The sequence below is a fragment of the Neolamprologus multifasciatus genome, chromosome 12, assembly GCF_963576455.1.
Source record: "Neolamprologus multifasciatus chromosome 12, fNeoMul1.2, whole genome shotgun sequence".
NCBI classification, from domain to species: domain Eukaryota; kingdom Metazoa; phylum Chordata; class Actinopteri; order Cichliformes; family Cichlidae; genus Neolamprologus; species Neolamprologus multifasciatus.
This window is the reverse complement of record NC_140450.1, coordinates 19,035,572-19,059,028: the sequence shown is the minus strand read 5'-3', so window position 1 is coordinate 19,059,028 and position 23,457 is coordinate 19,035,572. Positions and strand designations below refer to the sequence as shown.

General features: G+C 40.6%; 1 protein-coding gene across 3 annotated transcripts in view; it reads left to right on the top strand.

Moving 5' to 3' along the window:
• sgsm1a (small G protein signaling modulator 1a) overlaps nt 1-22,758 on the top strand; it is a 35,072-nt gene extending 12,314 nt beyond the window's left edge. The window contains exons 4-26 of one of the 3 annotated variants that reach the window (XM_085180897.1): nt 6,135-6,297; nt 6,586-6,738; nt 6,829-6,896; nt 7,658-7,803; nt 9,497-9,634; nt 9,975-10,099; nt 10,973-11,040; nt 11,124-11,287; nt 11,681-11,816; nt 11,901-12,044; nt 12,537-12,666; nt 13,142-13,206; nt 13,769-13,914; nt 14,345-14,473; nt 14,559-14,741; nt 14,960-15,025; nt 15,250-16,311; nt 16,405-16,529; nt 18,215-18,297; nt 18,436-18,545; nt 18,656-18,752; nt 19,101-19,268; nt 21,240-22,758. In XM_085180897.1, coding sequence (XP_085037023.1) covers nt 6,135-6,297; nt 6,586-6,738; nt 6,829-6,896; nt 7,658-7,803; nt 9,497-9,634; nt 9,975-10,099; nt 10,973-11,040; nt 11,124-11,287; nt 11,681-11,816; nt 11,901-12,044; nt 12,537-12,666; nt 13,142-13,206; nt 13,769-13,914; nt 14,345-14,473; nt 14,559-14,741; nt 14,960-15,025; nt 15,250-16,311; nt 16,405-16,529; nt 18,215-18,297; nt 18,436-18,545; nt 18,656-18,752; nt 19,101-19,268; nt 21,240-21,328 — 3,758 coding nt within the window. In that variant the 3' untranslated portion in view covers nt 21,329-22,758. Of the gene's footprint in view, nt 1-6,134; nt 6,298-6,585; nt 6,739-6,828; nt 6,897-7,657; nt 7,804-9,496; nt 9,635-9,974; nt 10,100-10,972; nt 11,041-11,123; nt 11,288-11,680; nt 11,817-11,900; nt 12,045-12,536; nt 12,667-13,141; nt 13,207-13,768; nt 13,915-14,344; nt 14,474-14,558; nt 14,742-14,959; nt 15,026-15,186; nt 16,312-16,404; nt 16,530-18,214; nt 18,298-18,435; nt 18,546-18,655; nt 18,753-19,100; nt 19,269-21,239 lie in introns of all 3 variants that reach the window. The other 2 variants (XM_085180895.1, XM_085180896.1) reach the window with 2 other exon arrangements.
• Nucleotides 22,759-23,457: the final 699 nt, after the last annotated feature.

Sequence of the window (23,457 nt, the reverse complement as noted above, 5' to 3'; positions counted from 1 at the left end):
ACACACTGCCCACATGCAGGTGGTCACGCTCATCGGATGTCTGGCTCAGACCGGAGCTGTAATCAATAACAAGATATATTTGTGGATTTAAGTGTGAATAAAATGACTCTCAGCTTGCAGAAAAGGTGATATTTTTACTAGCTGTGTGCCAAGATAAAGACTGTTGGGGGGAAAAAGGCATGGCGTAACACAGACCATCATTATTAATGTGAAATAAATAATTTTTAATGGTGTTCAGATTAGAACCTAAACTCTGACTCTTGGGATGATTGGTTAGGCCAGGACAAAGCAACTTATGCGTATTTATGGTTTTTTTTTAAAAAATGTCACAAAACACACAGGTTAAGTTAAAAAAAAAATTAAGAAGTTACTCTGAAGCTCAGGGAATCAAACCATGAATAAAGCTGAACACTGGCAGAAAATAAGGCATGTGACAGAATAACAACTAACAAAGGGATAGACGGAGCTGTTAATACCATAGACTGTATTTAAAAGACTGACATCACCAGCGTGACATCACCCATTGGACTCAAGCATTGGCATTTTGGCCATGGTTATGGTTTGTTTTTGTTTTATAAACCAGCAGTGGCCATATTTGGAAAAGAAGGTGGTGTCATCAGCAAATCTGGGCAGCAAGCTGCATCCATGAACTGTACGACTGCGACACAGAGAAATCAGTCAGTGATGAGACAAACAAAAGACTAAAATTTGACTCACCAAAACTGGAGCAAAACGTCTGTGCCATATTACTTGTCAGATAATTTCACTGAAAATGCTTCAAAGGCACCAACAGCACAAATGTAGCAGAGAAGTCCAGTTCAGTGACTCCAGTTAACAGAGGTGAAGCCTAGCGGACACCAGAAGGTTTCAGCTGCCTGTGTTGTGACACGCCCATAGACCATGAAAGGATAATTTCCACACTCTTAAGCCAGTTGCCCAACTTGATGAATTATAAACAGATTAAGCCCAACCTAAAGAAGGAGAAAACTATCTATAGAGACAAAAACATCCTTTTGATGATTTAAAGATAAGCTTTTTCACATTGGATTCTTGACTTTGACTTCTTTGACTTGACTTTTTTCCACTTTAGCGCGTGCCTCGTGTGGCCACTAGAGGAACTGCACGCAGCACACCCACACTGGCTTCATTTTACATGCCTGGAGGCTATAAATACTCAGACTAGGGAAGAAAATTAAGTAGGGAAAAGGATTAAATAAGCAAAATATCCCATTAAAAACGGCCTGTGGCGTAAATGATATCATTCTACTACTGTATAAAAATGTGCCAATGATAATAAAGAGAAACTGGTGTTGTCTATAGGCTTGTAATTGCGCACTTGCATTGCTCAGACTAATTGGATCAGACTAATATCAAAGAAGGAAAAGTAAATTAGACGCTGCAGAAACAGTGACTTACCTCTTAGTGTCATTGTTTGAAGAAATTCATTTAGAGGTATGTAAAATCAAAAATAAGCTGATTTAGAAATCAATGTTGTTTCCTTTTTGGGTTCTTATGTAAGCTCACTCCCTCATAATGTCTGTGTAGAGCCTGTTTGGGTTATTATCATAGTAGGAAAAGAATTTGCAGCACAGCTTGAACCTATTTAACAACCATAAGTGAATAATGTTGGACATCCTTCCCATCCAGTAATCAGCTTACCCCAAATCTCTTTTTTGTAGTTTTATTTTTCTGCAGGAGGGTTATGAAAATAATTTGTCACAGAGCTCAGATTTTTGTTACAGTGCAGCTAAAAGACTTCTTTAATACCTCTCAGTGTTGTGTGGGGGAGGGTTGTGTCCTTTATGTGTTTCCGGTGGTGCTTTCATGTTTCATTTCAACGGTCTCAGCCTCCACTGTGGACATTATCTGTTGGATCATCTAATAGCCTGATTTAATAGCTGCTGTTCTGTCTGAGGTACATCTTTCATCTACTGCTGTCATACCAGTACCAGTGGCAATTCAGCAGCAGGATGACCCTCTCATCTCTGGGTTGTTGGTTTTTTTGGGGGGGTAGGGTCTCCTGCTACTACATTTCTTTCAGATGTGGTCTATACAGAGAGTGAGAGGAAGATGGGAGAAAAAACTCAGCTTGCTCACTGGGGAGCAATTAAGTTCCAAAGCCCAGGCTAGTGTGATGAGCTGCCCAGGCAGAGGCTAAAATGCTGTTAGTGCAGAGGGAATGCAAAAGCTGTTCACTTGATTTTTTAAAGAAAATGTCATAATAAAGATAAAATGCTTTTGAACACTGTACCATTAAAATAAATGATCATCAGCAAATGTGAGCACCTCTATAAAATCAAAGGGCTTGGCAGTTTTATGAGGAACAACTCTTGGTTCTCATCTATTTCCAAACAATTTGAAGTCTGTCATACTACAGTAAGAAATATTATTCACAAGTGGAAAATATTCAAAACAGACATCTTCCCAGGAGTGGCCTCTCAGCAAGTATTCCCCAAAGTCAGGTTGTGTAATCAGAGAAACCTAAGAGCTACATCTCAGACTCTACAGGCACCAGTTAGCATGTTAAATGTTAAAGTTCATGACCACACAATTAGAAAAAGACTGAACAACTATGATTTGTTTGGAAGGGCTATCTGTTCTCTCTAAAAAAAAAAAAAAACATGACAAAGTCCAGACCTCATCCTGACTGAAATGCTATAATGCTACCGTAAAAGAGCTTTACATAAACGAATGCCACAAACACCAATGAACTGAAGCACAGGTGTAAAGAAGAATGCCGAAAAACTCCTCCACCATGATGTGGGAGAGAGTTATCGCTGCTAAAGGTGATTCTATAAGCTCCTGAAGGATGGGGTATACTTAATGGTAGTGAACAGATCTGAAACACTTCATTGGAATTTTGCTGTTAGAAATGCTGAAGCTAAAGTAAGATTGTCAACAAGTGTCCTCCACTTTTGCTGTTGGTAGTGTATTGGAAGTATTTTGAGCGCACATACACTGTTTTGTTGCCATACAGTTTTAAAGAAGCACAATATAATAAGCAGTCAGGCCAGCAGTATCACATAAAATATTATCCTTGGACCCTAAGACCAGCTTTGCATGATTCACAGTTCAAAATAATGCTCATATGTCTTATGTTTACCATTAATGCACCCTTCTCGGTTCATTCACTGTCCAAAAAAAGCTATTTTAGCTTCCCTCCCCTTCCCTTCAGGCAGTTGTTCTCTGACTGACTCCTATTCTCAAAAAGAAGGTTAGATCGGCAGGTGGGTATTCTTTTTCAGCTTACAGCCAGAGTTAGGTGTCTACAATTTCCATATCAGGGATATGGTGACACACACACAGTAGAAAGAAAAATGCCTAAAAGAGAGCAGAGAGGAGGAGACTGAAGTTAACAGGGGTTACATCATTATTGGAGATGTTTAATACGAGCATTCATGGTGTGATATTATTTATGTGACAGAAATAAAGGGGAAAACAAACACATTCTGCTCTAAATATTTCACTAGCAACTCTGTTTTAAAACTCAAATCTTACTGAAATTGGGCTGCTAATAACTTTTTAGAACCTCGTGCTGACTCATTCCCACAGACTCTCTCTCCCGTTCATTTACTGAGATCTCCAACACAAATGCCTTGGACGAAGTGTTGTTCAGCTGTGTCACTGCCAAGAGTCTCCTAATGCACTCAGTTGCCACAGATACAGGATGATTAGAGGCAATTTTCTGTATTAGCTGTTTTCACCATTAGGGACTGAATCCGTGCATGTGATGCTCATTTTCTTCACGCTACATGATTTTTGTGATTGTAATTGCATTAAATAGTTCAGATAAAACAATTCACTTCACTAAAGAAGTTGAAATTCCAGTATTGAAAAGAGTGAGTAACAGGTTTCCCTTTTTCTAAAACTATGAGTACTTCTGCCACAGATGTTGATTGTAATTTCAGAGGATTTAATTTAAGTGATTCTGCAGAGATTGTGACATAAGCTTCCACAAAAGTGTAGAGGTTTAAAGCTTTATTACTTTCAGCTTTGGCATCGGAGACGACTTAGCTGAAATGGTGAAAGGGTAAAGGGCTTGAAGTATATTTGGAGGCCTTTTAATATAGTCATGACATTCAGCATGTTGCCCTTAGAAAGATGTGAGGGATAATTAGCAAAAAATGTTCAGGGTGGGGAAAACTGAGCGTATTAATGGCTGTGCTGGAGTAAAATCTTGTAAACCAGATTTTAACAGTGACAGAGAAAGTCCATAAAAAAGGGGAGGGGTGAAGGAAAGAGTGACAGTGTTTAGTGGGGTGAAGATGGTGGAAAGACAACGATCATAATGCCGATGATTCGGTGCTGGCCCTCCCTCCCTCTGCTCATCTCGCTCTCTCGTGAGTTGCCATGGCAACCCCAGCCTTCCCCCTGAACCCATGTGAACAGAGCTACAGGATTAGTCCTGAAAGAGAACTCAAATGTCAACACAGCTCCAGGCGCTGCCACGTAGACCTGAAAGGGAACGGGGGGTGTCTTATTCTTTGCCACGGTCAAGTGACTGTGCAAGTGTGTCCACATGCTTTTAACTTGTGGGCCGCTTACTGGGTAAACTGGAAGATTATCTGATGGTTTGGCATATTTAATAGTGTATTGTGACCAGGGAAACAGTTTAGCAAATGGTCATTCATCAAATAAGAAAACAAACAGGTCACATGACAGATGTTAGATCTCTACAGTTTAAATGCACTGAACGTACATGTATGCAGACTATACAAATACACAGTATTAACTTATTAAAGTAACTTCTATGTTGTGGAGTACAGCTTAGAAACTTGAGCTTTAGAACGGTCATCTTGGTTTTCTCTTTAAATATGTAAAACTAAAACAGAACAGAGAACCAATCACATGGCAGTAGCTCAGTGCATTTAGCCATGTAGTCATCATGGTCGAGATGACCTGCTGAAATTCAGATTGACCATCACAAGAAAGGTGATTGAAAGAAGATTGATAAGGTTGATGGTCTGATGAGTCGCTATTCCTGCTGTGGCATCCGGATGGTAGGGGCAGAAAGTGGTACAAACAGCATGGAGACATGGATCCATCCTGCCTTGTATCAATGGTTCAGGCTAGTGTTGCTGTGAAAGTGTGGGGGATATATTTTCTCGGCACACTTTTGGCTCCCTTAGTATCAGCCAAGCGTTGTTTAATCACCACCAGTGAATATTGTTTCTGACCATGTCCATCCCTTTATGACCAAAGTGTGCCCATCATTTAATGGCTGCTCCCAGCAAGAAGACAAAGCTCGAATCACCTGAAAATGGTTGCTTAAATAAGACAATGAGTTGGACTCAAATGGCCTCCACAGTCACCACATTTCAGTAGCATAGTGCACATTTGAGATGTGGCGGATCGGGAGATTCACATCATAAATGTCCAATCCACTAGCCAGGTATAAAAATAAATGGCCAGTGACGATATTTCAGCTAACACAAACTTGATTAACAAGGGGGATCCACGAATGCCTGCTAATTACTTGCCAAGTAACATACAAAAGAACAATTTCACACCAAATTTGGAGCCCAAATTTAAGGTGTTGAAGGTACTGTTAGTGCAATTAACTGCGCAACAAGCCACATTATTTGTCAGCTAACTGCTAGGCTGAATGAGAATGAATGATAAAAGCCATAAGATAATATTTTGTGTTACCAAACACATTTCTGGGTGATGTCAAAATTGCATTAGTCATTGCCGATCAAAGTTGTGGTAATATTTAATGCAGCTGTAGGTAAAGTTACTCTTATGTGAAAGCTTTAGGTGCAGAGTATGCTGCCCATCCATCAGAATCTGCCTGTGTGTCCATGTGACGTGTAAATAGCAAATTATGTAAAACAACTTAACATGTGAGCTTTCCTTTTATATTTTTACTGTCCCGGCTGATTTAAAAATGCTAAAATAATATTTTCTGCTATTTAAAGTAAAATGAGTTTTGCTAACATAATTAAAAAAATAACATTAAACTTAAAATTTTGTGCCACAGAAGCATTTTCTGCTTTACATTTTGCTCGTCTTTCTGTGGGGTTTGATGATTTTGTTGTTATGATGGATTCACGTGTCCTGTGTTGTTATGCTTTTCTGACATACCTTATTAATCAGTGCACCCTAATAATGACATCGTGCTTTTGTACACACAGCTGCAGTGGAGGCGTGTGTCCTTCATGGGCTGAAGCGGCGAGCGGCAGGCTTTCTACGTAGCAACAAGATCGCGGCACTCTTCACCAAGGTGGGGAAAAGCTTTCCCCCAGCTGAGGAGCTGTGCAGGAAGGCCCAGGAGCTCGAGCAGATCATTGAGACAAAGTGCGAGACGCACGTATCACAGCTCATATCACACATCACAGCAGACTTCAAAGCTTGCACCAAAGCCTGTTTGTTGTTCCAGCGAAAGCACTGAAAACAAATGACTGTCTCTCTGAAGGGCTGGGGTTTATTTTTATGATGAAAAGCTTCTAAATAATTCATGTTTATAGGCATTTTTATTCATGAGTTACTTATGCCACTGTATTTGTTTTATGCAGATGGGGTTTTGCTTCAGGAGTTTTAAAAACACGTCTACTTCCTAAAATTATAACTCTTTCCCTTCTGCAGACGAAGTCAAAGCTTGCAAAGTCAAGACAGCATTCGCAAGATGCCCCGACTGCCCAGCCTCAGCCCGCCTGTAGTCAAGAACCTGTGGATACGGACGGCTCTTTTTGAGAAGGTGCTAGACAAGATTGTCCTCTACCTGGTGGAGAACAGCAGGTAATTTGAGATGGGAAAAAGCATCTTGTCCAAATGAGTTACAAGATTTCTGTCTTCCCGCATAATTCCCCTTTCATATTTGTCTTTCAGTAAATACTACGAAAAAGAGGCTGTTCTCATGGACCCTGTAGATGGACCCATCCTCGCATCTCTGTTGGGTAATTATACCAACAGTGGTGGTTTAATATCATTTACATGAAGATTTAAGATTATGACCTAGGGAAAAACAGGCAGAACAAGGATGTTATGTTATCCCACCCTTTCTTACAAGACCATTTCTTATATTTACTCATTGTCCAAGCAAGGAAACTGTTCTTTGCTCTTTATATTCTTTCAACTTGTCCTCGTGACCAAATGCTAAACTGCTGAGACGTTAACCTGTTGACATCTGCTGTGCAGCAACACAGGCATAGTCCCGCAGTTGTTTCCCACCAGTGAACAGTGAAAATTGTTTCACTGGAGGCAGAAGCGCTCCCTGTCTCTATCAATATGCTTGCATGCTTGTCCCCTTATCCCCAACCAAGAGAGTCAAAGTATCAATCTAAGGGGCCTTGAACTGAATAACAAGACAGGACAGCAGCAAAAAAAATGTTTCTGCCATTTTATTTTTGTTTTATTACTTTTTTCCAGTTGATTTTTGCTTGACAGGTCCGAGACAATACACACACTCTAGACAAGACGGCTTGCATTGAGGGACTGCAAGGACCTTCATACTTTCCAGTGATAGATTAATAAATTCAGTTCAGTCTTTCCCAGCAACTTGAGTCTGTTAATCGTATCAACAGGATCAGCTTTCTGGGATTTCCTTACCTGGATGATTGGACAAGCATGAAGTCACTCTTCTGTCTTTTATTTATTACACAACGTGTTTAATGCTTGATTTTCATAGAGATTGTTGCTTAACAAAACTGTTCAACAGTTGGACCTTGTGCATTGGAATACACAAAGATGAAGACAGCTGACCACTTCTGGACAGACCCGTCTGCTGACGAGTTGGTACAACGACATCGTATCCACGGAGGCCTCTGCAGGCAGGATTCTCCTACTAAGAGGCCCGCGCTGTGTGTAAGTGTTATAGCGCTGTATAGTGCTTTATTTTGAAAATGGACAGGCTGATAGATGAGGTTAGGCTTGAGTCTCTGTGGACTATGATGTTTACAGATGACATTGTGATCCATGGTGAGAGTAGGGTTCAGGTGGAAGAGAGCTTGGAAAGGTGGAGGTATGCTCTGGAGAGAAGAACAATGAATGTCAGTAGAGGCGTGTGTGAGTGAGAGGGAGACAGTGAGAGGTGTAACAGTGAAGGTGGATAGTTTAAATATCCTGGGTCAACCATCCAAAGCAACTGACAATGGACCAGACAGGTGAAGAAGACAGTGGACAGAGGTGGAGTGGATGGAGACGAGTGTCAGGAGTGATTTGTGACAAAAGTATGGTTTTCAGACGATAGTACTGACAAAGTCAGGAGGCTGAGCTGTAGGTGGTAGAGCTGAAGATGTTGAGATCCATCCTGGTCATGAGGACATCAGAGGGGTGAGCAAGGCTGAGATGGTGTTTATATATGCAGAGGAGGAATGGTGGACAAACAGAAGTTGAATATCAAGCTTCCAGGCAGGAGGAAAACAGAAGATTTATGGATGGAGTGAAGGAGGACATACAGAGGGATCATCTGACAGAGGAGGATGTTAGGGATAGGGGGAGATTGAGGCAGGTGAGCTGCTGTGGTGCCCCCTAAAGAAACCAGACAAAATATTGTCAGGGAGTTAGGCTGTTTATTGCGATGACTCAGATCAGTGAAATTCACAAATTTATTTGATTTTGGGAATAGTGGGTTTAAATGATCTCTATAATCAGTATTATGGATTATCTGTATGGCCTTTTTTTTTTTTTTTTTTGCAGTATTGATAAGTATAGCTCCAGACCTCTGCACAGTAATTCAAACATGCTAAAACCAGTGGAGAGTAGAGAACATGGAGTGGTTTGTGGTCCAGTTCACTCAGTACTGAAATGCTTCTTGAGCCTTTGTTATGTATATGTCATGTATGAGATTTCCAGATGTTTTTATCCTCTATTGTCAATCCAAGGAACGTATTTTCATTAACTCTTTCCATTTCCACTCCATCTATAAGCGTCTGCACTTGTGTATTTCTTTTACAGCTCCCAAAGAATATAAATGTAAGTTTTACTTAGATTTCATGATCATTTGTTCCTGTCAAACCACATTTTCTGCAGCAAATTTCTAAAGTAAACATATCCAAAACAATAAAAGCTGTATTTTTCAGCAGATGTGAAAGCAGAGTTAGTTTCAGGCTTCTTTTGTTTTTTCTCTGCACATGTATAGTGTCCATTTATGCTGAGATATGAGCTGATATTAGCTTCGGCAGACTATCAGTTACGTTCCCTTCTGAGATGCTGTTTATCTGTCTGGAGGCCTCGCTAAGATTGCTGCAATGAGTGGAGCTCAGTGTGTCCCAGGAGAAAGAACAGAGTGTATTGCAGACAATCACATTTATTTAGTTGCCAAGTTAAGAGCGAACCAGGTCAACTTGGCCTGTCCTGTACGCCGCGGTGCTTACGGATGCGTTTGTGTGCTCCAAGCAAAATCAGACTGGTTTTTGACATCGGGAAAGACTGAAACTGCATTGGTGCACATGAATGAATAAATGTAAGTCATGAGTTTTTGATCTGATTTTATATATTTTGTGTGTGTGTGTGTGTGTGTGTGTGTGTGTGTGTGTGTGTGTGTGTGTGTGTGTAGATCCAGAAGCGGCACTCCAGCAGCAGCATGGATGAGCGCCCCTCCCCCTCACCATCAGCTCGTGAATATGTGGAGTCGCTGCATCAGAACAACAGGGCGACACTACTGTTTGGCAAGAACAACGTGCTCGTACAACCGGTAACCGTCTCGGTCCACTTCAGCATTTATATAGCTGTGAGATAAAATCTTTAAAACCTGACGTATAGCCTGTCACATTGACGTCCTGGATAAAAGCTGCTCTACATATTATGTTGTCATCAAAGCACTCTAGCAGATTTTTTCTCACATCACTGTGATATAATGTGAATGCACACATCTTCACTTCCTTCTTTTTTTTGTCTTTTACACATAAAACTAATAAATGCTTTGCTTTTATGTGTTATCAGGGTAGACGGTGGATAAAATTTGCATTATTTATTACATTTATTTATAATTACCTACAAACATAACCTCAGTTGAATCCCTGTGGCTCTTTCAGAGGGACGATATGGAGGCTATTCCAGGTTACCTGTCTCTGCACCAGACTGCTGAACTCATGACACTAAAGTGGACGCCCAATCAGCTCATGAACGGCTCTGTGGGAGACTTGGAGTATGAACGCAGGTGCAAATTTACCTATCTGTAAAAATAACTCTGAATCATTATGTAAAATGTTGGAAATACTTTTATAATACCAACTTCTATAGTAACACATACTTTAATATGTCATTATAATTGTTTTAACTATAGTAACTATTATAAAAAAGCAATAATTTTGTATAGGTGTAGTTAAATAATTATAGATCTGTTTATAAAAACATATATATTAAAATAACATGAATCTGTGTATTAGACAGGCATATTTATTTATAGCATATATCTGCATTAGATTGTGAACAGATATATAAGATGAGCTGGGTAGGGATTAATACTCCTTTTCAAACAGGAAATGTTCAACATTTGGTTTTGTTTCTTTTCTCGTGTGAAGAGGATAACTTTCAATGACTTCATGTTTATTTGTTCTTTATGTGTATTAAAACTTGTTACTTATATATTTAAAAAAAAGATTTGATTGATTGATCTTAGCATGTAAATTGCCTCCACACAGACGTGTAAGCAGCGCATTATTTCTTCTCCGCTGTGTTGTTTGTCTAACACTCGGCTGTTACTGAATAATGCAGTGTGTTTGTGCGCTGCTCAAGGGCTCACTGAATAAATGGTGCTGATCTGATGAGGCTGATATTCACACACCGGCATCCAGCAGATGGTTTATTGACTGAGACACTGTAAAAGACACCTGTCGAACTCGTAAATCATGTCATACCCGTGAGGTGTTTTCTCTCTCCAAATGAATTGATTGTTCCAACTACTTTTTTCTGGCAGCTGTAAAATATTTGATTTACATAAATATTTACAATGGGTTTGTGTGTCGCTGTTATCTAGTATCCAGTGGTTAGACTAGTCTGGGTCACAGCATTTTGTCTCCATATTTTTCAGCGTTTACTGGGACTATGCCATGACAATCCCTCTAGAGGAGATAGTTTATTTGCATTGTCATCAGCAAGGTGGGTGAAATTGTATCACTACTGTAACTCTGGGTTTGCAGGTTATTACTGTTGATCTGTTACATCTGCTGTTTACCTTGTAGTGGACAGTGGGGGGACGGCAGTGTTGGTCAGTCAAGACGGGATCCAAAGACCTCCACTTCGCTTCCCTAAAGGAGGTCATTTGCTCCAGTTCCTCTCCTGCCTTGAGAATGGCCTCCTTCCCCACGGCCAGCTTGATCCTCCACTCTGGTTGCAGAGGGGAAAGGTCAGCACGGAGGGCTCTCCCACAGCACGCATCATTTATTCTAGTTTTCTTCCACACAAAAGAGCTAAAGTGTGCTTCAGTCTCCTCTGATCAATAAATCAATAAAGAAAAGACATTGGGATTTGAAAGAAATGGATGCACAGCCTCTTTAAAGCATTGTGTGGAGAGATACTGGTGAACGAGTGTGGATTAGTGTCTGCTTAGACCTTGAATGGCTTTGTTAATGTTTCTTTAACTGAACTGAATAAAGAGAACCACCCACGCATGTTCAGCCACTATTAATAGGCTTAATCATACAGACACTAAACAGGTTCATCTTCGCAGGGGTGGCTTTTCTGGGCTTTAGCGGTTCAGCATATTTGTCATTGCCATTAGTTATTTTTCTTGTTGCAGGGAAAGGTGTTTCCTAAGCTACGAAAGAGGGTTCCTCAGGGATCTGGATCCTCAGACTCGGTCTCCGATAAGGAGGAGGATGAGGCCACGGACTATGTCTTCCGAATCCTCTTTCCAAACAGTCAGTCAGAATTTGGTGAGTCACCAGACATAAGCAGGGCCCAGGGGCTTCTCCCTGCTGTTGCATTTTGATAAAAATGTTGCCAATTGTTTGTTACAGTGACTGTAACTCATCCTTCTCATCTGACTTCATCCCTGTCCTTCCAACCGATTGGAAAGTGCCCTACCAAAGCAGGGACCCTGGTCGTACTCAGGCAGTCCTGCAGCTGTCCTGAAGAATCCCCCTCACTCACAGGAAGCAGCTGTAACACTGTCACACTTTGGCTCGTCTGTCCATCTGTCAGCTTTGCCTTGCTTTAATTCCTTGCGTCTAATATCCTCCTGCCCTGTCCTGTGCCTCAGGAAATGTTCATTGGTGTGCCGTGTCAATAAAGTCACAATGCTTCACACCTCTTTTACTGCACCACGACACAATAGCCTTTAATCAGGTGAACAGTGGACAACTAATCAAACATGGCAACCGAATAGAGAAAGGCGCTTGCTTAATTGAACTTCCTCCCTATATTAATGTAATCAAACACGATGGCTTCACGATTATCATAGTATCGTAAATGCTTCTGTTTGTGTGCCTTTTCTTTGCTCTTACAGGAATCGAGCATAAGCAGGTCACTAGTGATCAGCATAATTGTGTTTCAGCAAAAATATTGCAAAGTGCAAATATAACTGTTCTCGAAAGCCTCCGCAGTATGCTGCTCTAAAGTGATTATGATGGCGCGTGTTTGTGTGCGTGCTGCAGTGACTCCTCCAGATCTGATGGATCCGGGAGCTAAGATGTGGCATCCCACTCTCAGGAAGTCCTCGTGTTCCTCCTGCTCTCAGGGGAGCTTCTCTGAAGCGGCGACACCCAAGGGGTGCAACCATGAGAGGTGAGAGATAAAACACGCCCCAAGATAGACAGAGCTGTGTTACGACCGGGGAACTGTGAAGCTCCTGAAGGCTGCTGTGATTCACCTGACGCACCTGACAACCTCTGCAATACAGAGGAAACCGGGGATGGAAGCAAGATACAAGAACCCAGCAATTACCCAGAGGACAATTGTGTGACATTTACCTCAGTGAAATGAGAACGTGTTGGGAGAATTGGTGATAAGCTGTGCAGATAAAATAGTAGAGAGCTGTGGAAAGAAGACAGGCTGCTGGCTAATTTGTTCTATATGGCAGCATAACAGTTTATCATTTTATAAAAGGTCAGCCCCGACACAGTAATGAACTCTACATTAGATAGAGGATATCATATATTCGAGAGAATGTGAATTACCTGCACTTAATAATTGGTCTAATGATAGTGTATAGCTGTCTGTGTTTTCTCTGCATACTAATGTGTGCTGTGTCTTTCTGCAGGACTCCTCTGAAGCTGCTATGTGACAACATGAAGTATCAGATCATCTCCAGGGCATTTTATGGCTGTATGTAAATGCTTAATGCTGCAGTCACACTAGGGAAAAAGATGGTTGCATGACGATGTTGACTTCATTTTTTTCACATCTTTTGAGGGCGAATTTTGTGTTCGGTATGTCTATACATTACACAACAGGTTTGGATCTTACAATTCTGAGTTTCATGTCCCTTTTTTGCATCACACTCGGTGCGTAATGACCTTCACTCATAAATCAGCAGAAATCACAAATTCATATGAGAAAACTACTCACTGAATCAGACTACGATTGTTAGGACACAGCTTGCCTCCTACGCAGTGACCTGTGCAATCACTTTGCAATTAAAAGCTGCAAGCTCAACCTCTGGGCATCGCCGCAAGTCTTTGCAGCCGGTCACTAACAGCAAAGAAATGAAATGCGTTCACCGGTCAACCACTGATTGTTCCTCATCACAGCGAGGTTGCTGTCCTATTTTTACTCTAGTGTGACTGAGCCGTAGTGTATACCCTGAAAAATCCCTTCACATTCAATTTGAAAATGTATTTTATGGCGTGCTTTAGCTACTTCAATAACAAACTGCATTGTCAACCAGGGCTGGCATACTGCCGTCACCTTTCTACAGTGCGTACGCACCTCTCAGCTCTCGTAAATCACACCATTGTGGCGCCCGACGTGCCCTGTGCCGCCTCCGGAGGCCTCACCGCAGACGTTTGGCAGACTTTCCTCAAAGACTGCACAGTAAGCACCTCTGACATCCCTTTACTGCAACACAAACTTAATATTACCTTTTTTCTGTTCACACACACAAGCAGCATCCCCCATCACTCAGTCAGTCTTCATATTAATATCAATCCTCTCCTAAAAAGTGGTTCACACTATTAGTCTCTGGACAGTGTGCATGACAGGCGACTAATGGCTCTATAAATCTCAAACTCCTTGTCTTCAGGTTATTTTTAACATTGTTATATTTGCTGGAGTCAAAGAGAGTCTGAATTAAAAATAAAAGAATAGTTTATTAGCCAAGCACTGCAAACTGGATTGTTCTTAATAAACCAGTTGACACTGAAGTAACTATTTCAGCACCAGCAGCCTGTGGCCTCTGTTGTTTTGAAGCAGTGATGAACTATTTATATATGCAGTTAATCAACTGCCTGTCTTGTTTCTTTAGGCCTACAAGGAGCAGGAGCTGCTGCGCCTGGTGTACTTCGGTGGTGTGGACCCATCACTGAGGAAAGAGGTGTGGCCTTTCCTGCTGGGTCATTACCAGTTTGGTATGTCAGAGGCTGAGAGAAAGGAGGTTTGTAGTTTATATGCTTATGGTTTTGAACCAGAAGCCTTTTCCACCTAAACACTGATCCTTCATCCTTTTCTTTTTCATGCAGGTGGATGATCAGGTTAGAGTGTGCTACCAGCAGACCATGGGGGAGTGGCTCAGCTGTGAGGAGATTGTCCGCCAGCGAGAGAAGGAGCAGCACGCTGCGGCTTTGGCGAAGTGCTCCTCAGGTGCAAGCATGGACAGTTACAGTCAGAAGATGAAGCATCATGATTCAACTGTGAGCAATGAGGTAAAACAGCAACACGTACACATGCAGACTCAAAGGAAAAACACAGTAACCTTCGGTGTAAACCAGTGTACGTTGTGACCAAAACTAGTAATTCATCCAGGTACAATGACAGAGAAGATGTAGAATTAAACATTAATGCCAATTTTACACTTTTGGAGCTTGAATTGTGCTTTTTTATACTCTTTTTCCCACACATGCCTTTTATTCTCCAATCACAGTCCTCCCAGAGCTCAGACAGGCAGAGTTTGGCTCGCCTGCAGAGTGATTCCAGCAGCAGCACACAGGTATCACAAACTCAGCAATATTTGGATGTCAAATTAGTCTTTTGGTCTTTTAAAGATGGTGAAGATAATGTTGCATTTCCATCATCCATTTCTGTCGCTCTGTCCGTTTGATCTCAGCATTTTGAACCAAAACTCCTCACTGCTACCTTCTCTCCTGCTAGTTCTTTACATCCTCCCAACCCTTCCCCTGGAGTAGCCTGCTTCCCTTTGGCTTGTTCTTTCAGGTGTTTGAGTCTGTAGAGGAGGTGGACCAGATTGAGATGGAGCCCAAGAATGGAGAAACCAAACAGGTGCCTAAGCTGCCCAATGGAGCTCTGCAGAACGGGACGAGTTCTCCTGACTCTGGACATCCTTCCTCTCGCAACTTCTCCATCACCTCTGGCCTCTCGGACGGCTCCTTCAGCACAGAGGACAGCGCTGCACAAGATACAACCCCGAGACCTGCAGCTGTCCCTCAGGCATCACAGAGCTCTGTCAAGCCTGCAGGAGGAGAGAGCGAAGGTCAGTCATTGGAAAAGGACGGCCAGGTGGAAGGTGAAGTGAAGGACAAAAGGGTGGAGAAAGAGAAAGCCTCCGATGTGACCAAAACTTCAAAACATGCTGCAGAAACAGGTGATAAAATAGACACGAAAAAGACGAGTTTAAAGCCTGAAATGAAAGATAATATCGAGGAGTCACAAGCTGTTAAAGCAGCGGGGACAAAGCTTGAAGATAAAAGCCTCGATGGGAACATTAAAGGTAACCAATCTTTAGAGACACTAGAAGCGGCAAAAGCATTGAAACCCGAAGAAGCGAATGTGGAAAAGATGGAGGAAGTGGACGAATCAAAGACGAGTAAAGAGGTTTTAGTGACAGGAGGGAAAGAGAAAATATTCAAAGGTCCTGGAGCTCCTGAAATGGAAAATCTCACTCTCTCAGCAGACACCAGAGTGGTGAAAGCAAGAGAAGCCTACAGTGCCACTCAGAAAGATGAGCCTCACATCATGACTGAGTCAGATGAGTCTCCCTCAGCCATAGAAATGGAGGAGATCCCCAAAGCCAAAGTTTCCATGGTGCCTTGGAGCAGGAAAGGACATTGTGAAACCTCGTCTTCCTCTGAGAACTCGCCCCCTCACGTAGAGCTCAGGCAGAAGGAGGAACAAAGAAAGCTCAGTCCAGAGGGCACAGAGTCCAACCTGTCGGAGCCGGAGATGGAGAGCCTTTACCCTCCCTTTGACTCTCTGGCTGCATCTGAAAACACAAAGAACCAAGTAACCTCTCAAGTGTCAACTGGGAGTCCTTTCTCTGTATGACAATATCATATGAAATTAATTTACATTAAATAAACTCAAATGACTGTAACTATGCTTTAAACATAAGTATCATTTCATCTATTTCAGCAAGAACTTTTGGACCTGTATACACTGAATCTGCACCGCATTGAAAAGGACGTCCAGCGCTGTGATAGAAACTACTGGTACTTTACTCCTGCCAACCTGGAGAAACTACGCAACATCATGTGCAGGTAAAACACTGAGAGCAACACTCAAGGTTAATAAAAGGAAAATGGAAAGGAAACGTGAGTTTCTCGTCATTATTGGCTGTTAAGATTTGACAAAATCTTGAAAAAAGTGATGTCATTTGTTAAGCATTTTACTCCTGAAGAGAGCTCTTACGGTGAAAAAGATATAGAAGAAGAGTGGAGGATTTGTCTCTGTTTAGGCTCAAATAAACCACATAAATGCTCTACAAACGTCATATATAACTGTGATCATATTTAAACACCGTGAAAAGACGAACACCAATAAGACGAAGCAGCAGGCAATTCTTTTTTTCAAGAGCTGAATGACTCACTCAGATTCAATTGAGAGCTTCCTTTGTCAATTTTCCGACACAATAACACTACGAAGCCAGGAATACAAGTGATCACAACACTAAGATGTAACCCAAGGAAAGAAAATCCAACAGTGCAGCAGAAATGACTTTGATCTGAAATGTTTTTATAGCCAGTTGTGCTAACAGGCTACACATTCTTTCTCCCTCCAGTTGCATTTTCTAGTTTTTATGTCTGCTTCTATTGTACATGCCTAACTTTTTTTTTCTTGTAACTAGTTGAAAATAAGAAAACACACAAAAAAGATGTGTTCTTAAACAGCAGATTGCATCTTTATTTTCTTTATGCCTTCACTCATGATGAGCCACTCATCTACACCTTTCTAAGCCCTTCTTATACAAAACATATATATTTACAGTTTTAGCAGCCCTAATTACAAAGAATAACACGTTTTGGAGGAAAAACATACAGTACTGTGCGAAAGTCTTGAGTCACACATCATTTCTTTATATTTTGCTCCAAAGAAACCAGAACTTTTTTTTTCTTGAGTTCTATGTTTTTGGTTTGTTAAGATATTTCACACTGACCTAAGAATCATTCACTGGACTGAAAATCAGTGGCCACAGGTCTGATGGACAGATTTGAAATTTGAAATTATTGGTTCTAAATGTTGTCAGTATATGCAGAGGAGGTCAGGAGAGAGGTAGAACAGTGAGTGTCTACAGCCTTCTGTAAAACAAGGTAGAAGGGCTTTTCATAGTTCGGCCAGTGGTGCTGGAATTATGAAATTGTGAAAAACTGATGGAATCATGAACACTGAAAAGTGCCATCAGTTTATAATTCACCAAAAATACCAACTGGAAAGTATTTGATTTGCAGTGGCTTCATTTTTCATCATGACAGTGATCCGAAGCATACTGCCAATGTAGTAAAAGCATACCTAGATAGAAAAACACACAGCGGACTACTATCAGAGCCCAGACCTAACATTACTGAATCATTGGTATCATGTTGAAAACAGAATAAAAGGCAGCAAACATCCAAAGAAGAGCTTGAATGTATTTTAAGAAGCCTGGAGAACTATTCCTGAAGGCTACTTAAAAAATTACAAAACAGGTTGCCTAAGAGAGTTCAGGCTGTGCTGTATATACTGTATTTCCACATTTCGATAAATCTCCACCTATTCCCCAATTTCCGAGAAAAATATATGAAGAAATGGAATGCAGATCAAGATTTTTGCAGAGTACTGTAGTTGTCCTAAAAACAGTTAATATTAAATGTTACAACTTGAGTGTGGAAACAGCTGTTGACATTAGTGTAGCTCAGAGAGAAAAGCAGCCAAGTCAAGTTCACTTCTCTTGGTTGTATATTCACAGCTATATCTGGAGGCACCTTGACATCGGTTACGTGCAGGGAATGTGCGACCTGCTGGCTCCACTTCTAGTCATTCTGGATGATGGTAAGTCAACACACTGACTCACTATTTATTTTCCCTCCTCTTTGACACTTGGTGTATTTTTACAGTATTTGATGTAACAGCAGAGAAGAGTTTGCCCACTCGATTTTTCACTCCCGCTTCCTCTCTCTGTCCTGTCAGAGGCCATGGCTTTCAGCTGTTTCACTGAACTCATGAAGAGAATGAATCAAAACTTTCCACACGGAGGAGCTATGGACACTCACTTTGCAAACATGCGTTCACTAATCCAGGTCACACAGCATCTACAAACCCCCATTTCTTCTTCACTTTTTTCTCACACAATTGCTGTCTTAATTTTATTTATAATTATTTAATTTACTTTGACCGTCTCTCGGTATAGATCCTGGATTGTGAGCTGTTTGAGCTAATGCACCAGAATGGAGACTACACCCACTTCTATTTCTGCTACCGCTGGTTTCTCCTAGACTTCAAGCGAGGTAAAGTGACAGCATAGCCTGACACAGTTTGCACCAATTAGAGAAGACTCCTCTCTTTAAGCCTTGCTTGTGGATAAAATACCAAACAATCTGCCAGCTTGTTAGCAGCAGATTCAGCTGGAGGAGATTTTGCATGAATGATCATTTAACGATCATTCATGCAATGGATTTACGATTCACAGTACTTTAGAATGAGGGTTTGCCATAGTTTAGCCGTACTTTCTATTATCGTATTTGCTGTATCTGCATCGTCTCTTCTATCCACTGAAAGCTCCACGAACTCACCACCCACCCAAACCTCCGAACGCCGCTGCAGTTCAGCTTTTGTTTGGGCGCTTTGTCTTGCAGAGCTGGTCTATGATGACGTGTTTGCAGTCTGGGAAACCATCTGGGCAGCAAAGCATGTCTCTTCCAGTCACTTTGTCCTCTTCATTGCACTGGCGCTGGTGGAGGTGTACAGGGACATCATCCTGGAGAATAACATGGACTTCACTGACATCATTAAGTTCTTCAACGGTAAAGCCTTGAAGCTGAAGTTCACATATACATTGCTGTGCAAGACTATTTGGCACAATAAAACAAGAAGAGTTTCAAAACCAACATTAATCTAGTAACTATCTGGTTTAATGAGGATTTATATTAACATTATGCTACTCTGATTACATTACTCTGTTTTGCCTTGTTCTAATACTGCAGATAGATTATTTTTCTTATCCTCCAGACAGGGAAACTTCAATTTCTGTCAGTGTAAAGACATTAAATTAAACATTTAATCCCTGAGATGTCTTAATATATGAAAAAGAACTCCAATTTCAACATTTAGTGTTTCTACATGATAAATGTGTAAAATTACAGAAAAGCCTCCAGTAGCTTATTTCCCAGCCTGTCCTATAATTATGAAATATAAAGTTTTTATTGTCATCAGCCTGTCGGGCACGCAGTCATTGCAGTCTGGACATCCAACTCTCTGAACTCATTAACTCGAAGCATCAAAGGATTTTCAAATTGGTACCATAGCCATACCATGAATTTCATAAAAATCACAGAGTAGAAAATTTATGCCTTCCTTCACATTTTCCAGAACCATCCAGTCGACCAAATCTAAGTCTTTGCTGGGCCAATTCTGGCCCTCTGGCCTTATGTTTGATATTTTACTTATTAAAGTTAATCTATTTGTTATTGTATTACTATTCAGCCTGTATACTACAGCAGATTAATTTTAGCTCTGTATCTTAAAGACACTGAAGAAGAAGCTACATTATAGAGATGACCATTTTAACAGCCTGACTCGTACAATAGATTAGATGTTGTAATATTGCAGTTTTCAAAAACCTGTTTGTCTCATGCTGAAGTCTCGTGTCTCATGTTTTAACAGGAGAGTTTCTTGTGAGACTCAACCTTTTCACCCCTCCAGGTCCCTGTATCAGGACCAGGCAGTATTTGAAACCATGCATCATTTTTCGAGGCTTGCCAAGCGTGATATTCAGTGAATAAGCCTCAGAGTGCTGCTTTGACTAAAATAGCTGTAGCATGTTTTTGCTCCATTTCTGTGGAGCAGAACATTCAGGCAGGCGATGAACTTACACTCAGCCCAAAATCCCAGTGACAGCAGCTGATTCCAGTGCCAGCACACATCAACTGATGCCACAGCTGATATCTCCTTTTACACGTTCAAATGGCAAATCAAATATAGGCACTGTTATTGAGATTGTTGCACACTGCCTACAGTTACTGTTGCAGCACTCCTCTACCTGAGATTATCTTTTACACATTGTGTTTGACTTAATCAGTGCTTTGTCCTTGATGCCTGCTCTGTTCTGTGCCTGCTGGGCTTTCACTGCCCTCAGACTGTCCATGTACATTCATGCAAGGGCAGTAAGTACCACAACAGAGCAACACTGCTCAATATAAACTTCTGCAGCTAAAACAATGAATCTTGATACTGGATTGCTCCCTCTTGAGGTTTAAAACATTATTTACTGACAGTAAATAGTTTCCAACTCCTACTCTGGCTCACTAAAGATTCATATTGTATTTCAAAACGCTCCCACAGGTTTGTCTTTTCCACAGAGAGCAATGGTGACATCTTGCCCTCGTAGTTTTGTAGATGTTACTGACACATTTTCAGGTGAAAATTTAATTTAAAAATACATATATAGCCAGGGTTAAGGAGGAGTGAGGCTAATTTTCAGGTAAAAATAGCTTTAGACTGAATTATGAGCAGCTGAATACAATTATGTAAATGAGTCAGAGATATTATTTGCTTGCCAGCATGAACTTACAATGTCATGTCCACAAAAACGTTTAATTAGAGCATGAAATGCAGAGTCTGTTATGGATGACTGCGAGTGTAAAGTCTGTGTAAACAGTTTTCTGAGCATGTTTTCAAAAAGTTACAGGATCACGGATACGGACAATTACAGAGACGATCTGTGCAATCTTGCGTGGGTAAAAATATTCAAGCTGTTGTTTGTTTGTGCCTTTCAGAAATGGCGGAGCGTCACAACATCAAGCAGATTTTGACCCTGGCCAGAGATCTTGTGTGCAAGGTGCAGATGCTGATAGAGAACAAGTGATTGTGCTGTTTGTCTTCTTTTCCTTCCGAGCAAAGTGTGACCGGCTGTAGCAGCACAAGAGAAGAACGCACGCTCTCACACATACATGAAGCCTTTACAATCATTTTGCTGCTATGAGCCTTACTGACTATATCCTCTACGTTATTTGATGTTGTTTGTGTTGTCGGCAGGTGTGTGAGAATATTACGCTTAACATTTGTCAGTACGTTGAAGTGAAAACAAATGTAAAGCTGTTTAATTTCCAAATATTTCTCTTTTTTTCTCAGAAATCCCTCAAGTGTCAACTTTAGTCCGAGTGCACTTAATATTTTCAGATAAAGATGGTTTTAGCTGCACACTTCAAACCAAAAAGCAGAACTGAATTCAACCAGAGACTATATTTATGGGAAAAATACATTGTGATAATAGTTTATATTGATTATTTTTCGTCTACAAGATAGAGCTATTAAAGAGATACAGTTATCCTCTTATTCTAACAAAGGAAAGAATGTCTGCAGACTTTTAATATGCTTTACACCCTAAAGCAAAAGTAATTTTTACAGACTGATTCAGGACACTGGCTTGGAGCCCAAAGTGTAACCCAGTCCAGTTTCGTTTCACACACAGTGTTCAGGATAATTCAGCTTTTAGCACCACGTTATTGGTTTAGCCAACGGTGTTTCCAGTGTTCTTGAACTGCCTCGTCTGCCAAATAGTATGTCTTTATTTGTTACGTGTGTTAACTGTGGTGTACCAGGAGAAGAAAATGTGTTTGAATTATTGGAAATAAATTATCTTGTAAAATCATAATCTGACATTTATGTTACCAATTGATGTCTTAGCGGAGATTCGTGTAAAGAAACAAGCTTGGATTGATTAACTTCTTCTTTTTTTTTCATTATCCAGTGACCCAAGTGTGAACTTTGTAAATTGTGATTACTCATCTTGATTTTTTTCCCTTGTGTTGTCCTGTATCGTCCGGTGCCTGTTTTAAATTTTAGCTGAAAAGCAGAGATCATATGATTATTCAGTGTGAGGATGGTTTAAGCAGAGAGCTGAGAATGAAAGTTACCATATGGCAGATTTTTAAAAGTGCATTTTTTAGTTTTTTGGCAGATTCGACAGACGTATACTCATCATTTAAAGCCTAAAACTTTCAAGTGTTGTTTCAAGGGTGTGGTAGGATGAGCTGCATTTAATTTTGGTGTTTCTTTGTGAATGCTAAATGCTGTCAGAAAGCCTGTTTTAATTTATTGTAACATTTATGCCAAAGTATTTATTTATTTATTCATTCATCCATTTCTTTCTTTCGGATGCTGCTTTGTTTGTAAATTGGATATTTTTATTTTGTGGCTAGTTCTAAATGTGTATTGTAAAACAATCAGATTCTATACTTAGGTCATATATACAATATATTAAATGGTATATGTTCTAATAATAAAAAAATAAAATGGAATCATTATTTTTCCATAATTGTAATGTGCATTTTACTAAATATAATCAAAGTGAAGGGGGCTGATTAGGCAGAAACACCAACAGAGCTCTGTTCATTAGTAAGAAAACACAAATCAAAATTCAGGAATCATGTGAAAAAGAAATTACCCTTTAAATAGGTTTTATGTATCAGGACTTAATAAAATAAATCACCCGCTCCCTAGCAGGATCTAATTAATTTTCTTACTAAGCCAAAAAGCAGCAGCAGCAGTGTGAAAAACTAAACACACTCTGTCATTCAACAGGTTTTGAACCAGTTTTTGCAGCAAAAACATGAAGTAATCGAGGCATTTTGGCCCACTTGTTTCTTTACAACATTGCTTCAGCTATGAGGTTTGGAGGCATTCGTTTCATTTATATACATCTCCAGTTGGTTTGATGTGGCTGTGTTGATATGCTGTGTTTTTGGTTTTCATCAAACATGGTGCTGTGCATTATGGCCAGGCATGAAAGCAGACATGTCCAAAGGAAATTGTTCCAGAAGACTTCTGGAGGTTTCTTCAACTCCTCCAAACAAGTGATAGATGTTCAGTCCTTTTGTTACATTGCACAGTTGCATTGAATTTGCTGGAACAATGACTCTTGGTAAAGACAACAACTTTCTCACTATAAAATGACTGACTTCAAACTGTGTTCAAACTGCTTTATAACCCTTC